A 21138-nucleotide genomic window follows, 5' to 3' on the forward strand; every position below is an offset into this window, starting at 1 on the left:
TGAGCCGATCTTGGATAGAAGTGGTAAGTACTCCCTCCGTAAACCCGGAAAGCAGACCAAGATAGGGATGTCTGCCTCCTCTACTAGAACATCCGAGGCCGGGTCAAAACCATGCCTCCACTGTCGAAAGTGGGCACGTGCTACTCGGATGGTCAGTGGACTCATGGCTATGACCTTGGACGCAATCTCTGAGGTCTCAAACTCGATCTGATAGCAACCCCATCCGAGAATTTGTACATCCAAGATCTTGCCCACCTCTAAGAGAAGGCAGGCCTAGAGAAGGTCACGCAGCTCTCCTCGGCTAGGTCGGGTACCGAGAATCTTGCAGATGACCGAAGTCGCCTGCAATCGCTCTACCTCTACGACAAGGCTCGCTTGCTCTGTCGACGAAAGAGCAAGTCGAATGGTGGGCTAAGCGGGGTCCGGCGAGGGGACTTCGGGCGAGTCCCTCTGTGGCGAAGCTGGAGCCTCCATCTGTGTCTATTGTTGTGACGTAAGAAAAGGGCGACGGGAGGATTCTGCAAATAGGCGCACAGAGCATTGTCCCAAAGGAGACTCAGAGCTGAAGGAGCCGACTTGCAAGGAGCTATCGGGATGAAAGTAAGCAGGCGGGGGGGGGGGGGGGGGGGGGGGGGGGGGGGGGGAGCGCTGGCAGCAGCGAGTGGAGACGGCGGGGGCGGCAACGGCGGGCGGGGGCAGCCGGGGCAACGCAACAAGGGCAAGCAGGGCAACGTGGGGGGCAACGAGGGCTGGCGGGCAGTGCAGGGGGGGAGGGGGACGCGATGGCGCAACGAGGGGGGAACAGCAGCAACGAGCGCAGGGTCGTGTTGAAGTCTAGTATGCCTTTATGTGCAATTGAGGTTGAACAACATAGACAGGACAGTGACAAGATGTTCGCCCACCGCATCTGCTTTTCCAATAGTTGCTTCTGTGACAAGAAGTAGCGCAAACTCTGATGGTCTGTAAAGACAGTAAAATCCGCTCCGAGTAGGTAATGCCGCCACTGAGTAAGAGCATGGATAACAACCAAAAGCTCTTTCTCATAAATCTGTGATGTCATTTCTGGCCTTGAGAACAATCGGCTCTCGTAAGCAATGACATGGCCTTCTTGCCTTAAGACCGCACCCTGACTACGACCACAAGCATCACAATATACTTCAAAAGACTTCTGCAAGTCCGACAGAGTCAAAACTGGTCCCGTAGTCAATCTCTCTTTCAAAGTCTGAAAGGCAATCACCTCTGTGGGTCCCCACGAGAAAGGGACTCCTTTCTATGTCAAGATATGCAAAGAGGAAGCAACCTCTGCAAACTTGCTACCTGGAACTGTAATGGATCTATGCGTCTTGATGTGGGTGCTTTTGAGGAGAGTTTTACTGGTAGAGACATCATCTTCTACTCTGAGACACATCAGGCCCCTGAACAGTGTATACCTCACATTAGTGGATACAGATGGAAGACAGTTTGTAGACAGGAGACACGATCAAAGCACAGAGGACGGGGATCAAGAGGAGTGGCAGTGTTATTCGGGGAGGAGTTGCAGCCATTGATACATATAGCTCGTAGGGATGCGCAAGCTAGGTACATGTGGGTGAGATTGATAGCAGAGACTGGTAGATATCTTTACATTTCCATTTGCTACTTTCCTCCAAGTACGTCAGTATATGCACCACCCAGAGGACAGTCCCCCTTCTCTATTTTGGATGATGACATATGGGAATCTCTAGAGATGGCGACATTATCATTCTAGGGGACTTCAATGCTAGAACTGCCAATCATCATACGGTATTTTATGATACTTCAGAGGAGATGCTGAGAGAGTTGGATATTGCTGAGACGGGTCTATCCAGAATATCACATGATGGGGATAACACTGAGTATGGACGGCACTTGATAGACATGGGGACTGCACATGGATTGGCCATCTTGAACGCTTTTTACCGAGATGGAAGAGTGGTGATATTGGAGCCTCGCTCCACATGACGGTGAAGTACTAGGCTGGACAAGACTCTTTTCCAAGAGGTCTTTCACGTGGTTCATAATCTCTTCATTCTATGCTCGGCTCACACGGTAAGGTGGCCGGTTCGGTGGTGTGCTTCCAGGTATCAGATCAATGGTATGATCTTCAGGACGAGCAGGTGGTAACTCGCCTGGTAGGCCCTCTGAGAAGCAATCGGCATGAGAGTGGAGAAAATCTTGGCGTTCTTTTTCAAGTTTAGACATATTTGTCCTATCCTCATCACTCAACTCTTTCATAAAGATCGAGTAAACAAACAGACTGGATTTCATTAATTTAGAAATGGCCGAAGCCGATACAATAGGCGCAGACTCTCCCTTCAGTTTAATGTCAAGTACAATGGTTCTGCCCTTCTCTGTAGTCAATGTCGCTTTCCTCGCCCGATAGTCGACCACGGCGTTGTTCTCGTGGTACCAGGGAATTCCCAAGAGAACATCACAACCTTCCAAAGCATTATGTAAAAGTCCTCATGCCCCAAATACCCCCGACAATGCAATTGAAGTTTGCCAATGACAGGTGTAATGGCTACGTCCCTGCCGAGTGCCGCTAGAACTGCCTCCGCAGGGGGTCCCATCCGATCGGGAGTGATCCGGTGAAATAAAGTTGGCCTTGGCCCCTCCATCAAAGAAGATCAAGGCCTCCTGGTCTTTCACTTTGCCCCAAGCTTGGCAAAGTTCTGTACTCTCATCCATTGTGTTGGGATCGGTACCCACACAATCTGGAACGAGTCCTGTTTTCATCTTGCCTTTTCTTCCACGTTCCTCAGCTGCTCTTGAACTCTCAGGCCTTTCGTCGTCCTTGTCATTTTGTTCTTTCTGTGCCTTTTTAGGGCACTTCACAAAGATATGTCCATGTTCCCCGCATCCAAAGCACTTCCCCTTTCTGATGAGCGAGCTCTCTCCTGAGGAGTAAGCTTGGGTCGTGCAACCTTCTTTTTTGGGTTGCTCTTTCTCTTTCTACTTTCATTTGTTGAAGTCTGTTCGGCTCGTTGTGTCATGACCTCATCACTGGGGTAGGTCAGACTGCCAGAGTGAATGGAAAAACCCCGTTTCGCATGACTCATCAACTCCTGAATAGAAGCTAACTTTTGTTCCAAGCAGTGATCTCGGATCTCTCTAGGTAGACCCAAGGTAAACCGCTCAATCTGTTCTCTGAACGAGATCTTCTTGAATGAAGAGGCGGGTAGAAAAGAGCTCCAAAATCTCTTGCAATAAGCTCTGTAGGTAAACCGCTCAATCTGTTCTCTGAACGAGATCTTCTTGAATGAAGAGGCGGGTAGAAAGGAGCTCCAGAATCTCTTGCAATAAGCATCCACTGTATCTTTCTTGGTCATCCGAAGATGGTTCCAAGCAGCTCCTATATCGCATTCATACTCTTGAGTCAAACAAGAAGAAATAAAAAGCTTCTTAAATTTCAGCCATTTAACTGGCCCAGCCTTGTTTAAAAGAAGCGTGGACCCCCAAGTTCGAGCATTCCCCTTAAAGTAAGAGACAGCTCTCGAAGAAGAAGAAGAAGAAGAACTGGGTACTTCTTCAAATCGAACACGCTTCTTCTATTTCTTTGCCTTATCAAATGTCAATTGACGACCCAAATAACCCGAGAAGTCAGTGCATTTCTTCTGCTTTTTGCCATGCTTTTTAGCTTTGTTTTGCGCGTCAAAAAGCTGAGCAACCCGTGCATCAACCACCTCTTCTAATTCCTTCTCTGAGTATTTCTTGTGAGCGGAAGGTTTCTTGAGAGCGGGTTTCGGGGGTGATGTGGTGGTTTTCTGCCACTGCTCGTGCACTTCCTGAAAAGAAGTCTCGCTCATATATTTTGCAAATTTTGGGTCCTTCGCAAAATTGAGCATCATCTTCGTTGCATCGCCGATCAATTGACAACGCTCCATCTCTCGTCGCTCCGCCTGAGTAGGCGGAGGCGGGCCATACTCCTTGCCGGAATCTTTGTTGTGATCCCTTCCCGCATCTCCGGATGCAGAGGGAGTCGACTGATCCTTGCGTGAAGCCATAGGTGCCGCAGAAATAAAAATTTGGGATCAAATTTCCTGTAGAAGAGAAATCGGCCGTGCTCTGATACCACTGTAACAGACTTGGACACTCCAAGTCAAGAATCGACCGCAACAGCACCAAATAACCACTTCAAAACAGTTCCCAGTTCACAATTGATTTACACTAGCCCGGCGGAGTTCCGTGCCTAGAGATATTGGCCCCAAAGACTAGCGCCCCTTTCGGTATTTCTTTTTGTGTTAATCTGAGTTCAAAGTACAAGAGTGGTTGGGTCTCACTCTCAGACTCTGCGTCCATATGCTCTCCATAGTGGGAGCCCAAACCACCTATTTATTTGTTTACAAGGGATGCCAAAAGCAGAGCCCCAAAAGTTGCCATCTTTTTAAAAATAACGCAATTTGTCTCATAAGCCTTGCTTGAAAATTAAAGCAAAGTTCAAAAACTGCCCAAAAATTGCGTAGAACTTCCAACGCTTTTCCCAGCGCAAAAAAACGAAAATTCTGTTGTACATTCCAACGTGAAACGCACCAGGCTTTCCGGATTCTACCGTACGGTGCCACATCATCATGTCTGCGGGAATTCCGCGTTTCACGGGCCTGCCTTGCTCCCCAAGGGCCTGCCCTGCTGCCCATATGGCTATGTGTGTTGGTTTGCCACGTCACCATTTTGTGACAGGGTTACAATCGGAAGTTTTGTAAAGCCTTTCTTTCAATAACTTCCTACAGGTTTGTGCCATTGACGGAGCAGATAGAGAAGTATTGTTGTGGGTTGCCTAAAGAGCTCAGAAACTACTCTACGAAGAACAAAGTGGCCACTCTTACTCAGCTTATGGAAGTTGCCAACACTGGTCATGCCTTGTTGAAGGGAGAAGACTGTGGATTCCAAGGTAATGTGAAAGGGGGCTAGCCAAAGAAAAATTTAGCAAAGAATCCCTTTGCAAGAGCGACTCCTGAAGCATCCCAAGGGTCAGAAAAAGCAAAGAAAGCTAAGGACTCAGCCGAGACGTCTGGAGGACAGGCAAAGAAACAGAAGAAGTCTTTTGTGCGCAAGTCGTTCGAAGAGAAGAAGGCTTTAATGGTTGAGAATATGCGCAAGTCGATTGAAGAAAAGAAGGCTTTAATGGCTGAGAGTAAATGCTTTATTTGTGAGCAGCCTGGTCATTTTGCTGCAAATTCTCCATGGAGGAAGAGGCCATCTGACGCGAGGACAAGAAAGGGAAGAAGCCCTAACCCCACGGCAGGTTTAGTAACAGATATGGTGGGCGGCATAGTTTTTTCGTACCCGTGTGGTTGCCCAACCGTACTTTCGTACTCGTCCGAGTACAGAAGCGTATGGAAAGTGATTCCGTACCTGGCAAAAAATTTGAGACAAATTTTTCGCCTGCAGTTTTTGGCGGCGCGAGTTGGACTAATGACTCTGTTGCGGAGGCAGTGAAGGGAGCGTGAGATTTATGCACATCAATGAGCTACGAGCTGCGAATCAGGGATCAGCCCATACTCTCACCCTCTCTTGCTCACCTTTAGGCTTCCCCCATGCCCACAAGCTGGTAGTCTAATCCGTACTTATTCCATACTTCCGTGCCCGTGTGCGTCCGACGTGTGGTTGAAGTATGGAAAAACTATGGTGGGTGGTAGGCCAGCCAGAATGCCAATGAGTTATGCAGAGCGTGGGGTAAAGTTAGGGATCAGTCAACGCTCATTTTCTCTGATCTGAGTACAAACCTTATCTCACCAGAGTTGGCTATCAGATTGGACATCAAAGCTACAGAGATAGGGTACACAACAGAGGGAGGTTTGGCATGTCCAGGTCACTCAAAGTGTGTTACTTCCATCATTGGAAAGTTGCGTCTGCATATCCAATCGCATGTGGACACAGAAGAATCTTATAGCATGCCACTGGAAGGGTGTGATGCGTTGTTGGGAATCCCATGGATGTTTCATGTACATGGAGTGTTGGATGTCTTCAACAAAAGGTTCACTTTACAGCATAGGGGCAAAACTCACATCTTGGAAATGCTCCTGCTACGTTCAATAGGATGATGGATCAGATCTTCCGCCCACATCAAAAGTTTGTCGGCACATTCTTTGATGACATGATAGTTTGTTCGAAGAATGAAGAGGAGCATAGGTGTCACTTGACCATTGTGTTCAAAGAGTTGCGCAGTCACAAGTTGCCCATCAACCCTAAAAAAAGTGAATTCTTTTTTAAAGAGATCCACTTTTTGGGCCACATTGTGTCAAAGGATGGTGTCTGAATGGATCTTGCAAAGGTTGAAGCAACCAAGATATGGCCAAACTTGAAGACTGTGCATGATGTCCGTAGCTTCTTGGGATTATGTTCTTACTAAAGAAGGTTCATCCGGAACTTCGTCGAGATTGCTTCACACCTATATGCTTTGCAAAAGAGAGGGGTCACTTTCCAATGGACACAAAAAGAGATTTCAGCTTTTAATCTCTTGAAGGAAAAGATGACTTCGGATCTCGTACTTGTTTACCAAATCTCAGGAAGTCATTTGCGGTCTAGTGTGACGTGTGGCAATAGTATTGGGACAGTGTTAGTGCAAGATGGTCGGATAGTAGCTTACAAAAGCAGAATCTTGCAAGGGCCACAAAAAACTATGCAAATCTACAAGAAAGAGTTGTTGGCCGTGATTCATGCGCTTTCAAGTTAGAAGCACTGCCTGCTAGGTGCTGATTTTGTTGTCCAAACAGATCATTAGACCTTGCGATACTTCTCAACATAGTCAAAGTTATCTAAAAAGCACATGCGATGGGCAACATTCTCTCTATGTTCCACTTTCACATTGTGCATGTGGAAGGCAAGAAGAACGTTGTGGCTGATGCATTATCAAGAAAGCCACAAATTTCAGTTGTGTCAATTCCTTATCATCATGAGCTTGATGACATGAAGTAATAGTATGCTACCGATGAAAATTTTGCAAGAATCTTTCAACAGTTGCAAGCTGGACATGCATGCAGACTATGTGTCGCTAGGCCATTGCAACATAAGGTTATGGTAGAAAGTCGTGTCCCACCGTATGCAGGGCATCGTGGTATAGATGCGACAGTGAAAGCGGTTGAGACATTCTTTTATTGGCTTACTTTGAGGAGAGATGTGAATGCCTTTGTGCGAGCATGCGTGATTTGCCAAAAGGTCAAGTTTGACAAGCAAAAGGCACCAAGGTTGTTACAACCATTGCCTATTTCAGAAAAGCCATGGGAAAGTATTTCTATATATTTTATCTTTGATCTTTCAAGAGCACCGACAGGGAATGATAGTATATAGACCATTATTTGTAGGTTTAGCAAACAAGCCCATTTTATCCCTGTCCGGAAGAGGATAAAATCTGATCAGATAGCACGGTTGTTCATGTACAATGTGTAAAAGTACCATGGTATGCCACACTCTATTGTCAGTGATCGTGACCCTCGTATGAGCCTGTTTTGGAGAGGCTAGTTTGAAAACATAGGCACTACGCTCAAGTTTTCGTCCTCATTTCATCCACAAATTGATGGACAATCAGAAGAGCATTTTCTATTGTCATAGATCTGCTTAAATGCTATGTGTCAGATAATACGGGCAAATGGGAACAGTATTTACCCATGCTTGAGTATGCATACAACAATACGGTGCATTCGTCAACATGCAAGGCACCTTTCAAAATTGTTGAGGGTAGCAAAAAGGTTCCTCCCATTTTGCACACAAAGGATAAGATTTTTGAACCAGATCGATATGCAGAGAGCATGGATGAAATGTATAAGAAAATCAAGCTTGCCTTGGAGAAGACTCGGACAAATCAGAAAAGGGCTACTGATCGTCACTGACGTGAACTGTTGTTTTCACCTGGTGAATGGGTTCTTTTGCGGTATTTGACAAGATCGGTGATGTTGCTTATAGGCTGCAATTGCCTAATAGTTGGAAGATTCATAATGTGTTTCACGTGAGTCTTCTAAGACCCTTTGCGGGTGATGTGCCAAAAGATATGCCAGATGAAGATCAACCAGAAGTTCAGGAACTTGATGAGATCTTGGTACCTGAGCAGATTTTGGCACGACATTATTTGGCGAAGTTCAAGATCTATCCACCTATGGATGCAAAATGGATAGAAGAGGATGAACTGCTAGAGTCACCGAGTGTATTGCAGCTTTACCTTGAAGCCTTTGATTTACAGCCTACGTATGCCCCAACTCAACGTGCTCAAAAGAGGGGCGATGATAGAGCTAGCACATCATATGTACATACGGATTCAGTGCAATAGAAGTGCACATTGCCCAAGAAGTGTTAAAGGTATAATGTTCACTTCTATTGTAGACAAAAATGACATAAGTATGAGGTTTCATTGGGTCAGTTGTATCTATGTTTTATGACCTTTCTTGTGGATACATGTGATGATAAAAGGATGCTAATCACACTAAATCATCTATGGCATGTTTATCTGGCATGCAATCGAGGACGTTTGCCATTTCGAGAGGGGGGTATGTCACGAGGTTGTGACAACCACTAACCTTAGTTGTTAATTTCTTTCCCTTGATTTTAATTTAACTTTTGGGACCCTCTTGTTGAAGTCACAAATGGCCGGACATTGTATGGCCAATGTGGAACGGACGATGGCCGAGAGTTCCATCCGCAGCAATGAAGGCCACGTCGCCACAAGTTTGTCGGGCCAATCGGCACTGAAATCTGAGTAATAAAAGGGTGGCTAGGCTAAGTCCATAGTCATTTAGGCCCCACGCGACACTTTATAAGTTGGTGGGTACTAGGAAATTAGCTCGAATGGACATAAAGGACACTTGGCGGCTCCAGAGCAGTTTGCCAGATACCTCAGCAAGGAGGGGATGCCCAAAATTGATCTAGGCAAGAGGGGAGACTGATTTTGGTCATTAAGTGACTACTGTGTGTGTGAGTAGTGGGTGGAGGTGATCAAAGCTTTAATCAAAAGCTTTCTTTCTCCTCTATCTCGTGTAGCACAATGACTCCGCTCTTGTGCACCTCTCTTTCCTTATGAATACAGAATCGTGATGCCCAGCTCAAGGGCTATTCATCTGTATGTACAGTCTGTGGGTTTATGCGTGATTGCCAAAGCAAGAGCCTCTTGTACCTAGCCTTGTATTTTCTATGACCTTGGGGCAAGAAACAATGGTTGTTTGGATAGATTACCTTGTGCAAGGCATTTGGCCGCCCACAAGTAGGACACGCATTGTGACCCGATGTGGACAACCCTGCACTCATATCATATCGTTAGAGAAAAGCTTCAAAGTTCAAATGGTAAAGAGAGAGAAGAATGAACATAACATAACAAAAACCTCTCCAAGGCCAGGATAGTCGTGCATAGTCCACATAAGGATACCCCTCACAATGGCCTCTCTCCTCTCCTTTGGAAGTGAAACATCAACAACGGGCATAGGATACATCTAGGGATTAAGATACTCTAATCAAGACGTGAAAGGTAGCTATCTGGCTTGTAATAAACATACATAAATCTGCCCAAGGCTCTATCCATCTCAAGAGGTCTACCAAAAACCACAATGTCCTGTGTTATGTTTCTTACCGATATCAAGCATCCCCCATAAAAACCTCCTGTGGCCGCTCACAAAAGCGAAGGGACTGTGAAACCCTAGGCTGTGCCTCCAGAATCACTCCGCATCCACTCTAACATTTCCTAATGTGGTACCCCAAAAATGGATGCAAATCTATGGCACATCCATACGTAAGAGAGGCAAGAAGGAATCATCATCCACCACAAAAGCCATGGGAAGGTACCAAGGGCATATCTCTCTGACCAAACCAACTTCCCAAAGGCCTCATTAAATTTTCTGATACCCATGAAGTAGTTGGCCTAAACCATTGTGTCTTGTCTTGTATGGTATCATTGATAGCCTCCCTCGTCCAAAAGGAACCCTCATGTAAAACCTGCACTCTGAATCCGATCATGGGAGCTCTCTTTTGAACCAAGGAAAATGTGACCCGTCAACGGCAGGAAAAACATGTCAACGCAAAGTGGTCCACTCCTCAAAGAGACATCTAGTGATCTCCATGGACCAACCGGCAGGCAAGATCTCACATACCCGAACATCGGCTACTGGTGATGCAAAGCCTGATGAATGGTCAAACTCCTCTGCAAACTGAGGAGACTCGCTCTCCTGCTCAACTGTAAGAGGCACATGCGATCTCCAAGGAATCCAAAGCATGCTGAATTGGCCTGTTATCCATGGGCACATCAGGCTAATACCTCTGATTGCTGGTCCTCATGCTCTATCTGTCTATCAAGCTGCATCAAGAGGTCTGACTACCCGTCTATAAACAAGGATAGGCTGTCCCTATCCGTGTCTACCTGCTTGTCTCTATGTCTGTGTCTGATCAACATTGTGTTGCTGCTGAGCACTTCGTTATTTCTGACTCTGACCCCTCTAAGCTCTATCTTGCTATCTTGTAGGGTCCTGCTGCTGTGCAGAACTATGCTGGGTTCAATATGTCCTCGAAAGAGGGCGACCCTAGAGGCAAGCTCCTGTTATGAGAAAACAGCAATGAAAGTACGTCTGCCAATAAGATGCAAACAATACAATCAGCCAAAATGCTCCAAAAATGGCTCCAAATGCAGCCATAAATAGTCCAAACTTAAGCTACACAAATCAGTGCATAAGAGGGTTGTCAACAGCAAAACGCTGCCAAAAATAGCTCATATGGCATAAACTGGCATCAACAACATAGTCTGCATCAAAAAAGATGCACAAAGAAGCATCTTTCCATAGAGAACATAGACATACGTCACATATGTGTGTCAAATCATTCCCCAAACATCAAGTACGCCGGTTGCTACATCCAAGTCTTCAAGTGACGGCATAAGCCACCTGCATTGCCCATTTGGCCATCTGCTTGACTCTTCCCTCTTCCCCTTCAAAAATGTAGCCTTCGTATATTCTGTTTTTTCCTATCTTGGGCCAGTCTCCTCTCTTTGTACGTATGTCATATTCTCTCATGGCAGGAGTTGATATAGCCCACTGGGCAGGTTTTCTAACTAATATAAGGATCACTTTTGTGGAAAAAAGGCATAAAGATCTACACCTGTCCGAATACTTGTGGTGGCAAATCAGTTACAGAAGAAAATGACTAAATGACAATATTTGATGCGTGTATGTATCTTCAGTGTACTTAAAAGATTCATTGTCCTCTTGTTTTTCTGTTTATAAGATAAAACACCAAAAGCACCTTAATTGCTGATCTTCCAGAAGATTGTTGCTCTAAGTTGAGTACATCTTCCCTCTGCAATTTTTGAATACCAGTCAGCGAGGTTTGAAGAGCCCTGGAGGGGGAAAAAGTATTATTGCAAGGTAACAGGTTTCTATGTTCTTATAGACCAACACATTCAGATGATTGAAGCCTGCTGCCTCACCCAATCAAGTCATGCCTTCCACTGGCATTGAAATTTAAGCATTCAAACTTGAGCGGACAATCCTGAGAGATGGCACTCCCCTGTTAAGTCAAATGGACATCCACTTAACTGATTACAAACAGAATGCACAAAATACTACCATATCACCATTACACAATTGCTGAAGTGTAATTTTTATGGGCTTCCAAATTGGATTCAAGCTGTTTTTCTTCACTTCAGTTTTGTAAACTGGTGTATACGATCCATCTTCATTCCTCTTGCTGATTGACAGATAAGGATCCTAAGCATATGGGCAAGCAAGCAATGAAAAGTCAGTTAGAACACAAAATCTTCAAATATATAAAACCGGACACAGGTAAAAAAGAGCTCAGAATGAACAACATCATCCGTATTTAGAAACCTGTCCTAAACTAGAAAAACCTTACACTTTTAGAGAATAGATCCTTGTTGTCAAGCTCCAAACAATTGACCCTGATCTCCACAATTGACTTCGAATGGACTACTTCTTCAGCCCTCACAGTTAGTGATCCAAGTTCCGGCATTCCAGCCGCATCCAGCTCTTGCTCTTTAGATGGTTGTAAAGCTCTGGTTACACTCTGTCCGGGTGTCGTTACAATCTGCACAATCAACGGGTATGAAGATTGAACCTATCCCCTTCAATGTAACATATGATTCAAAAGGAATACAGATCAATCTAGGTATCACAACAATAGTGCTTCCATAAACCACTCAGCTAAATAAGGCAAAGAAGAATTAATCACTCTTCCCATTCAGAACAAGAAAAAAATTCCCTGCATGCTAGGCCTAAATTCCTTAAGGATAATTCTGAAAACACAAAAAAGTCGCAAAACTTTTTCTTCCCAAAAATTGTGGACCGCGGTACACTCATTTTTATATCGATGTTGTCAGTTGCGTTGCTTATCAACACTCATTTTTATATCGGTGCTGTTAGTTGCGTTGCTTATCGACACTCTGCCTTACACAAAAGAACCCATTACGTTATACAGGTTCCAACCTATAAAACTTAATTTTGGACTGCGGTACACTCATTTTTATATCGATGCTGTTAGTTGCGTTGCTTATCAACACTCTGCCTTATATGGGTTCTCACCTACTTCAAAGCAACACTTTTATGAGTTTTCCACTGTGCCAATACGTTTGAATTACCTGGGACAAAACACACTCCACTTGCCCAAGAAATTGTTGCTGCTGTAATGGAATTTTCTGCAACAAAAAAGCAGAGAGTCAACAGCTAACTCAATGTCAATTGGAAAGTAATATTTTGCTTGCACCTGCTAAAAGATTAAACTCAACCTATCAGAGAAATGATGCCAAGAAGGGGCCCAGCAGCTAACTGAATGCCCTACTCTAATTATTAATATGCAAGTGTCAACAACCGTGCGCATAAAAACTTAACCTTGACATCTAAAGAAAGGGCTTCACTTTTCGATTACATCAAAGAAGCACAAAAGTGGTAAAGATACAACTCATAATTCCATAGCTTCTTAACAAGAGCTGTCAGTACAACTCTCCAGGAAAATGCTGGGTATTTTGTAGCTAGTGACCAAGAATGCCTTGGAGGTCAGGTAAGACGCAACAAATTGAAGCTAATCTCATACAGATGAATGGGTTTCTGATAGAATGTAAATTCTTTTGTCGAACGAGAATTTGGCAAATGAACTATAAAAAATAGCAGAAACATCTGGCGCTACAATATATTACTAGCACAACACATCAATCCAAAGTATGAAATTAAAGTCCTGTTGTATTCATAGTCTTACAATTTTATACTTATTGAATTAAGAGTTGACATCCACACAAAATACCATGTTGAAGGAAAAAAAAAAGTGAAAATAAACCTAAGCGAATATAGAAACTAGGATCAGTGGATATCTATGTGATCCATGACATTAGCTGATAAGGACAAAAAGATGGTCTCCAAAGTCTTATACGGCATACCAGTAATCTCACAAGAAATATTCTCCAAAAGTGCACAAAGTGTACTTCACCTTAGTAGGGACGCCCTTGAAATTTGTATCGATATCATAAATTTTGAACCTGTAGTGCACAAATAGCATTGTATACATCTTGGAAGCCCAGAAAAACACCTCACAAAATCAAATTCAACTGCTCATCTTCACTCACAACAAAACTTGAACGTCCTCAAAACTGTACAGGACCAGTAACTTCGTTATCCACTTCGGACTCAAAGAATTCAGGCACACTTCGGTTCGTCCAATTTCCTCAAATGTTCCATCCTTTCTTTTTAGAAAGAGCACTAACATGGGATCACTCTGGACCAAAGCTACCACAAAATTGGTGCATGATATGAGTCAGAAATATAAACTAAAGTCAACCAAAATATGTACCTTTGACAGAACATCACGATCCCGCAACTTTGATGCTGAGACTGATAGCTGCAGAAAAGAAAGATGATGCTTCACAGTCCATGTATCATTGTAGAAAAAGCACAAAAAATGGAAGATTATAGACAGCATTCCATTACATTGAATGAGCAATAAATTCCAAAGCTCACAAACACGAGAGCTGCATCAGGGACCTGCATTCCTCCAACCATTACGCCCCCCCCCCCCCCCCCCCCCCCCCCCCCCCCTCCTCTCTCCCAGGGGCCCGCAGCCCCTCTCTTCATTGGCATCAGTTGTGGTTTTGTAGATCTCTCTGGCTATGTCTCCAATTTCTTAAGATAAACTTGTTCCCCTTCTTAAAAGGGTATTTTGTCCATGAGAATCTATGTATGCTCATTTAATGCATTTGGTTAATCCTTCATGCATTTGTTTGCGAAGGATCTATTGTGCTCATGCAAAGTTTGGTATCCAGCTTCCTAAACACAACTCTCCATAAGGGATTAATAAACTTTTTATCTCAATCGGAGGCAATGTGCCATATAAACAGTATATGTTCTCTACAAACAATCTAGCCAAGGCCCAATCTCATATTTTAAACACACCCAGACGAGGTCGTGTCCCCCATTGCATTCTAGGTAATCCGACAATTAAAACCATGGACATAATCAACAAGTCTCTCAAAAAACCAATCATGGATGTAAAAGTGTTACACCTATTACAGTACAAAGTGAAAGAATTGTAATCGCCCTCGATTACGCCTGCAAAACAGACAGAGGCCATAAACTGTCTTAGTAGACACTGACTCTTAGTACCAACGCACTAGACACGACACATCTAGCACTTGTACAAATCGACAGTCACATCACAGGACATCACGTGACAAATCACAAAAAAATTCATTTCAAATCTCAAACCATGACTGCCAGCAACGTATTTAGTAATCGCATCTAGATCCAGTCCGGACCTCACTGATGCCCGATTCACTAATCCTTATTGCGATCATGTCTATAGAGATTTATTAGACCGAAATGCTGCAATCATTTCGTCTTTCAGTTCCTGCACTCAAACAAGTGAAGTGAGAGAGTACAAATCACATATCCAGTTTCGAGAATTCCATGTCATAAAGTCATACAACAGAATATTGGTCAACCCATTAGTATCCCCAAAACCCAAAGGGGGCATCAGTGACCTTATTCAAAAATCAGGGTAATCTGTTGACAAAGGAGCAGAGTAACTCCCCTCTTGTGCAAACCCTCTTGTGCAAACCCGCTGCACTAGATTCACCCTTGCTGAATTCGGGGTACTATCGGAGTAGACTATGCTACACCGAATGCTTCAAGGTAAAGTTCCAAAATTTGAGGAGTATCTACTAGGTCCTCCTCTCCTCCATCCACTTCGCATCCAATGCAGAATAGTTCTTGAATTTCACCAAGAACTGCCAAATCACTTTACCTTTCGTCTTTCTTTCCTTGTGTGCCAAAATCTGTTCTGGAACAGTGTGACATGAAACGTTTCGGGGTTTCGTGCGTTTTGGGGTTTCGAGGTTTCTGAAACGTTTCGTTTCGAGGCTCAAAGAAAGCGACGTTTTACATGTATGTACCTATAATTATACATTGAATATACATATAAATTTACCTGTCAAAACATGTGAAATACCAAAATTTGGATGCGAGACTTGAGTCACGAGTAAACAACGTATTGATTTTGTAAAGCGGCCTGGCTCTAAAAAGCCCCAAATGGGTGATTTAAGGTCAACTGGTCAAAAGGGAGCCAAAAAAAAATTCGACCCGTTTCGCCGGAACATTTCGGCCGTTTCGCCGTTTCAGAGGGCCGAAACGCGTTTTTATGTCACACTGTTATGGAACGAGTATCTCCTCGCTTTCCTCCACTTCGGGTTGCTCATCAGGCTCCCCATCAATTGGCACATCACCTTTAAACGGCTTCAATAGACTCACATGGAATGCATTGTGAATCTTCCAAGTATCGGGCAGCTTGAGTCGAAAGGAGATATCATTTATCTTTTCTTTTATCTGGAAAGGGCCATAATACCTCAACCTAAGCTTTGGAAAAAGCCGCTCCTTTCCCTTTCGTTTCCTTAGGCGTGCCTTCTCAAAACGTAAGAGCACCCAATCGTCTTCCTTTGATTTCAAATCTCGTCGATGTCGATCTGCTGCCTTCTTATGTCGTTCTTGAGATTTCCCTAAAGCCTCCCGGACCTTGGCAAAAGCAGTGTCCAAGTCCCCGTGTACTTGTAACGGACTTGGACACTCCAAGTCGGGATTCTACCGCGACACCACAAGAATTCACTTCAAAACAGTTCACAATTCACAAATGATTCGACACTGGCCCAGTGGAGTTCCGTGCCTAGAGATATTGGCCCAAAGACTGGTGCCCCTTTCAGTATTTCTTTTTGTATTAATCTGCAACTTAAAGTACAAGGGAGTGGGAGGCTCTCACTTTCAGACTCTGCGTCCAGATGCTCTCAGAAGTGGGAAACCTGCCCACTTATTTATTCATTACAAGGGATACCCAAAAGCAGAGCCCCAAAAGCTTCAAAGTTAAAAGCCTTTTAAAAATAAAGCAGTGCTTCAAAAGCTCTCTCTCTCTCTTTCTCATGTTTTTGCGTAGCAATTGCGTAGCCTAAAACTGGCCCAAAAGCTGTCGTCCGTACGTGCTGCCACGTGGCTGGCTGTCCGCAAAATGCGCCGCGTTTTCCGCCGTGAATCTCAGAGAGTCGTATGGCAGTGCCACATCAGCATTTCAGCAGGGTTTTCCGTGGGACTGTCCATGCCTAGGGGTAGGTGTGCGTGTACAAAGGCAGCCATGTGTGTACAGGGTAGCCATGTCACCAGTTTGTGACATACCCCCCTCTTGAAAGCATTGTAATCGCCCTCGATTACGCCTACAAAAAAGAGAGAAGCCATAACCTCTGTTAGCAAACACTGACTATTAGTACCAACGCACTAGGAACACACCTCTAGCACATGTACCAATCGATAGTCACATCAATTGGATGACATCACATGACAAATCACATTCAACATTCATTTAGATCTCAGACCATGATTTATCGGCAATGCAATTAGCAATCGCATCTAGATTTACTTACGACCTCATAGATGCCCGATTGACTAATCCCTATTGCAACCGTGTCTATCGACATCATTCAGAACAAAATGCTACAACCATTTCGTCTATCAGTTCCTGCACTTAAACAAGTCAAAAGCAAATCAGTATCATATTATCGGGAATTCCCCTTCATAAAGTTACTACAGCAGAATATTGTCAGCTCTCAGTATCAATGAAGCTCAAAGAGACATCAGTGACTCTAGTATCAAAAATCGAGGCATCTGTTGACAAAGGAGCGGAGTAACTCCCCTCTTGTGCATACCCGCTGCACCAGATTTCCGGCCAAGCTGAGTTCGGGGTTCCAATTGGAATAGACTATGCTAAACCAAAAGCTTCAAGCTAAAGATTCACAATCTGAGGAGTATCTGCTAGGTCCTCCTCCTCCATCCACTTCGCATCCAATGCAGGATAGTTCTTGAATTTAACCAAGAACCACCTTATCACTTTACCCTTAATCTTTTTGTCTTTATGTGCCAATATCTATTCGGGAACAAGGATTTCCTCGTTTTCTTCCACTTCAGGTTGCTCATCAGGCTCCCCATCTTCGGGCACATCGCCTTTAAAAGGCTTCAAGAGACTCACATGAAAAGCATTGTGAATCCTCCAAGTGTCGAGCAGCTTCAGTCGGAAGGAGACATCATTTATCTTTTCGGTGATCTGGAAAGGTCCGTAGTATCACATACTAAGGTTTGGAAAAAGCCTCTCCTTTCCCTTTTTCTTTCTCAGGCGTGCCTTCTCAAAACATAAGAGCACCCAATCGTTCTCCTTTAATTTCAAATCGCGACGATGGCGATCTACTGCCTTTTTCTATCTTTCTTGAGATTTTTGCAAAGCCTCGCGGACCTTGGCAAAAGCCGTGTCCAAGTCACGCGTGTACTCATCCGCTTCAAAAATCTTATCTTTCGTGCTTAGGAAGGGTAAAACCTTCGTAGCACCTTCAATAATCTCAAATGGCGCCTTCCCCGTCGAAGAGTGTATCGTGTTGTTGTAGGCAAATTCCACCAAAGGTAAATACTTTTCCCATTGAGTCTTTTGATCCGAGATGTAAGACTTCAATAAATCTAGTATCACTGAATTTGCGATCTCAGATTGCCCGTCAGTCTGCAGATTGAAAGATGACGAGAACTGCAACCGCGTGTCAATGTTCTCCCAAATGCCTTCCAAAACAAACTCGTGAATCTGGGGTCCCTATCGCAGACAATCGTCTCGGGCATGCCATGTAATCTGAAGATCTGGGCCACAAACAGTTTCCCTAAGTGATCCGGCTTGACTGTTTTCTTCACTGGAATGAAATGAGCTTGCTTGCTAAATCTGTTAATAACAGTCCAGATACCATCATGACCACTCTGTGTTCTTGGGAGATCAAAAATGAAATCCATTGCAATACTTTCCCAAGGGCGGGTGGGTATGGGCAAAGGTTGTAACAATCCCTGTGCTTCATGCTTGTCAAACTTGACCTTGTGGCATACCAAGAAACTGTGCACAAAATCGTCCACGTCCTTCTTGAGTCTCGGCCAAAAGAAGTATCTCTCTACACCTTTCAAGGTGGTAGCAATGCCGCGGTGACCCGTAAAAGGTGGACAGTGGCATTCGGTCATAACCTTTTCCCCTCAACGGCTGTGTAACGCACAACATGGTTATCCTCATCAAGTAGCCATCCCGAATGGAATATCCCGCTACTATCTCCCCATTTCGTATCCGAGTGAAAATATTTACAAAATCTGTATCTGTGGCATATTGATCAACCATATCCTCAAAGCTCCTATGATGTATCACGGAAATAGCCAGAACCAACGGCTTCCGGGACAAAGCATCTGCCACCAAATTCTTATGTCCCTGTACATGGACATCTGAAAGTGAAATTGTGACAAGATGTTCGCCCATCGCATCTGTTTTTCCGATAGCTGCTTCTGTGACAAGAAGTAGCGTAAACTCTGGTGGTCTGTGAAGACAGTAAAATCCGCTCCGAGTACGTAGTGCCGCCACTGAGTAAGAGCATGGATAACAACCAAAAGCTCTTTCTCATAAATCTGTGTTGTCAATTCCGGCCTTGAGAACAATCGGCTCTTGTAGGCAATGACAAGGCCGCCTTGCATTAAGACCACAAGCACAAGCATCACAATATACTTCAAATGACTTCTGCAAGTCCGGCAAAGTCAAAATAGGTCCGGTAGTCAATTTCTCTTTCAATGTATGAAAGGCAGTCACCTCTGTGGGTCCCCACGAGAAAGGGACTCCTTTCTGTGTCAAGATATGCAAAGGGGAAGCAACCTCTGCAAAATTTCGAATGAACCGCATGTAATACGAAAACAAGCCCAAGAAGCTTCTAACTTCATGGACATTCTTCAAATCGGGCCAATCACGGATAGTCTCTATCTTGGCGGGGTCCATCTGCACTCCTGCTGCCGAGACACTGTGTCCCAAAAAGTGCATCTCTGGTAGGAAAAATTCCCTTTTCTTCGCATTGATCACCAACTTGTGATCTCGTAATGCATGAAAGAACTGAAGCAGATGTTCTCTATGTTTTGTCTAATCCTGGAGAAAACAATGATGTCATCAAAGAAAGTGCCAACAAATAGTCTGTACTCTCGAAAAATCATGTCCATCATCCGGTTAAATGTCACAGGAGCATTGGTTAGGCCAAAAGGCATCACCAAAAACTCAAATAACCCAAAAGTCGTCCGAAAAGCTGTCTTGTAGACATCTCCCAGCGCGATTCGGAGCTGCTGATATCCGCTCTTCAAGTCGATCCTGCTAAAACACGAGGATCCCTATAGTCGGTCAAGCATATCATCGATCCTAGCAATCGGAAATCTGTTCTTGCTGGTGATTTTGATGAGAGCTCCATAATCAATGCACATTCTCCAAGATCCGTCTTTCTTCAAAACCAACAACACTGGAGAGCAGTACGGTGAAGTACTAGGCTAGACAAGACCCTTTTCCAAGAGGTCTTTCACTTGGTTCATAATTTCTTCGTTCTGGGCTCGGCTCACACTGTAAGGTGGCCGGTTCAATGGTGTGCTTCCAGTTATCAGATCAATGGTATGATCCTCAGGACGAGCTGGTGGTAACTCGTTGGGCAAGCCCTCTGAAAAGCAGTCAGCATGAGTGTGGGGAAAATCTTGGCGTTCTTTATCAAGTTCAGACATATTTGTCCTATCCTCATCATTCATCTCTCTCAAAAAGATCGAGTAAACAAACAGACTAGATTTCATTAATTTTGAAACAACCGAAGCCGATACAATAGGGACAGACTCACCCTTCAGTTTTACATCAAGTACAATGGTTCTGTCCTTCTCTGTAGTCAAAGTCGCTTTTCTCGCCCGACAGTCGACCTCGGCGTTGTTCTTGTGCTACCAAGGAATTCCCAAGAGGACATCACAACCTTCCAAAGGCACTATATAGAAGTCCTCATGCCCCAAATACCCCTGACAATGCAACCGAAGTTTGCCAATGATAGGTGTAATGGCTACGTCCCTGCCAAGTGCCACTAGAACTGCCTTTGCTAGTGGTCCCATCCGATCGGGTGTGATCTCGAGCCGCGCTGCCAATTCAAGTGAAATGAAGTTAGCCTTGGCTCCTCCATCAAAGAAGATCAGGGCTTCTTGGTCTTTCACTTTGCCCCATGCTCGGCAAAGTTCTGTACTCCCGTCCATCGTGCTTGGGTCAATACCCATGCAGTCTTGAACCAGTGTTGCTTTCATCTTGCCTTTTCGTCCAGGTTCCTCGGTTGCTTTGGAACTCTCAGGCCCGTCTTCATCCTTGTCATTCTGTTATTTCGGTGCCTTCTTAGGGCACTTCGCGGAGATGTGCCCAGTTTCTCCGCATCCAAAGCACTTCCCCTCTTTGATGTAGAGAGCTCTCTCTCGAGGAGTGAGTTTGGTCGTGTATCCTTTTCTTTCTTATCTTGGTTGCTCTTCCTCTTTCTACTTTCATTGTTCAAAGTCTGTTCAGTCCTTTGCGTCATGATTTCTCTGTGGGGTAGGTCAAGCTGCCTGAACGAATGGCAAAACCCCGTTTCGCATGACTCATAAGTTCCTGAATGGAGCAGTGATCTCGGATCTCCGTAAGAAGTCCCAAGGTAAACCGCTCAGTCTGTTCTTTGAACGAGATCTTCTTAAATGAAGAGGCCGGTAGAAAAGAGCTCCAGAATCTCTCGCAATATGCGTCCAATGTATCCTTCTTGGTTATCCGAAGATGGTTCCAAGCACTCCGTATTTCGCGTTCATACTA

General features: G+C 44.5%; 1 protein-coding gene across 4 annotated transcripts in view; it reads right to left on the reverse strand.

The window, feature by feature from the left end:
• The window catches only part of LOC147458904 (protein BONZAI 1-like), a 125071-nt gene that overhangs the window by 81650 nt on the left and 22283 nt on the right, over window positions 1-21138 (reverse strand). For all 4 annotated transcript variants that reach the window (XM_086510321.1, XM_086510319.1, XM_086510322.1 and 1 more), the window contains 8 exons: window positions 13780-13827; window positions 13556-13704; window positions 13420-13468; window positions 12578-12634; window positions 11836-12027; window positions 11550-11690; window positions 11411-11472; window positions 11227-11320 (listed from right to left, as the gene is read on the reverse strand). In XM_086510321.1, the coding sequence (XP_086366447.1) occupies window positions 11227-11320; window positions 11411-11472; window positions 11550-11690; window positions 11836-12027; window positions 12578-12634; window positions 13420-13468; window positions 13556-13704; window positions 13780-13827 (792 nt within the window). The remainder of the gene's footprint in view (window positions 1-11226; window positions 11321-11410; window positions 11473-11549; window positions 11691-11835; window positions 12028-12577; window positions 12635-13419; window positions 13469-13555; window positions 13705-13779; window positions 13828-21138) is intronic.

This window comes from Adiantum capillus-veneris, chromosome 4, assembly GCF_014529385.1.
Source record: "Adiantum capillus-veneris isolate H3 chromosome 4, ASM1452938v2, whole genome shotgun sequence".
NCBI lineage: Eukaryota > Viridiplantae > Streptophyta > Polypodiopsida > Polypodiales > Pteridaceae > Adiantum > Adiantum capillus-veneris.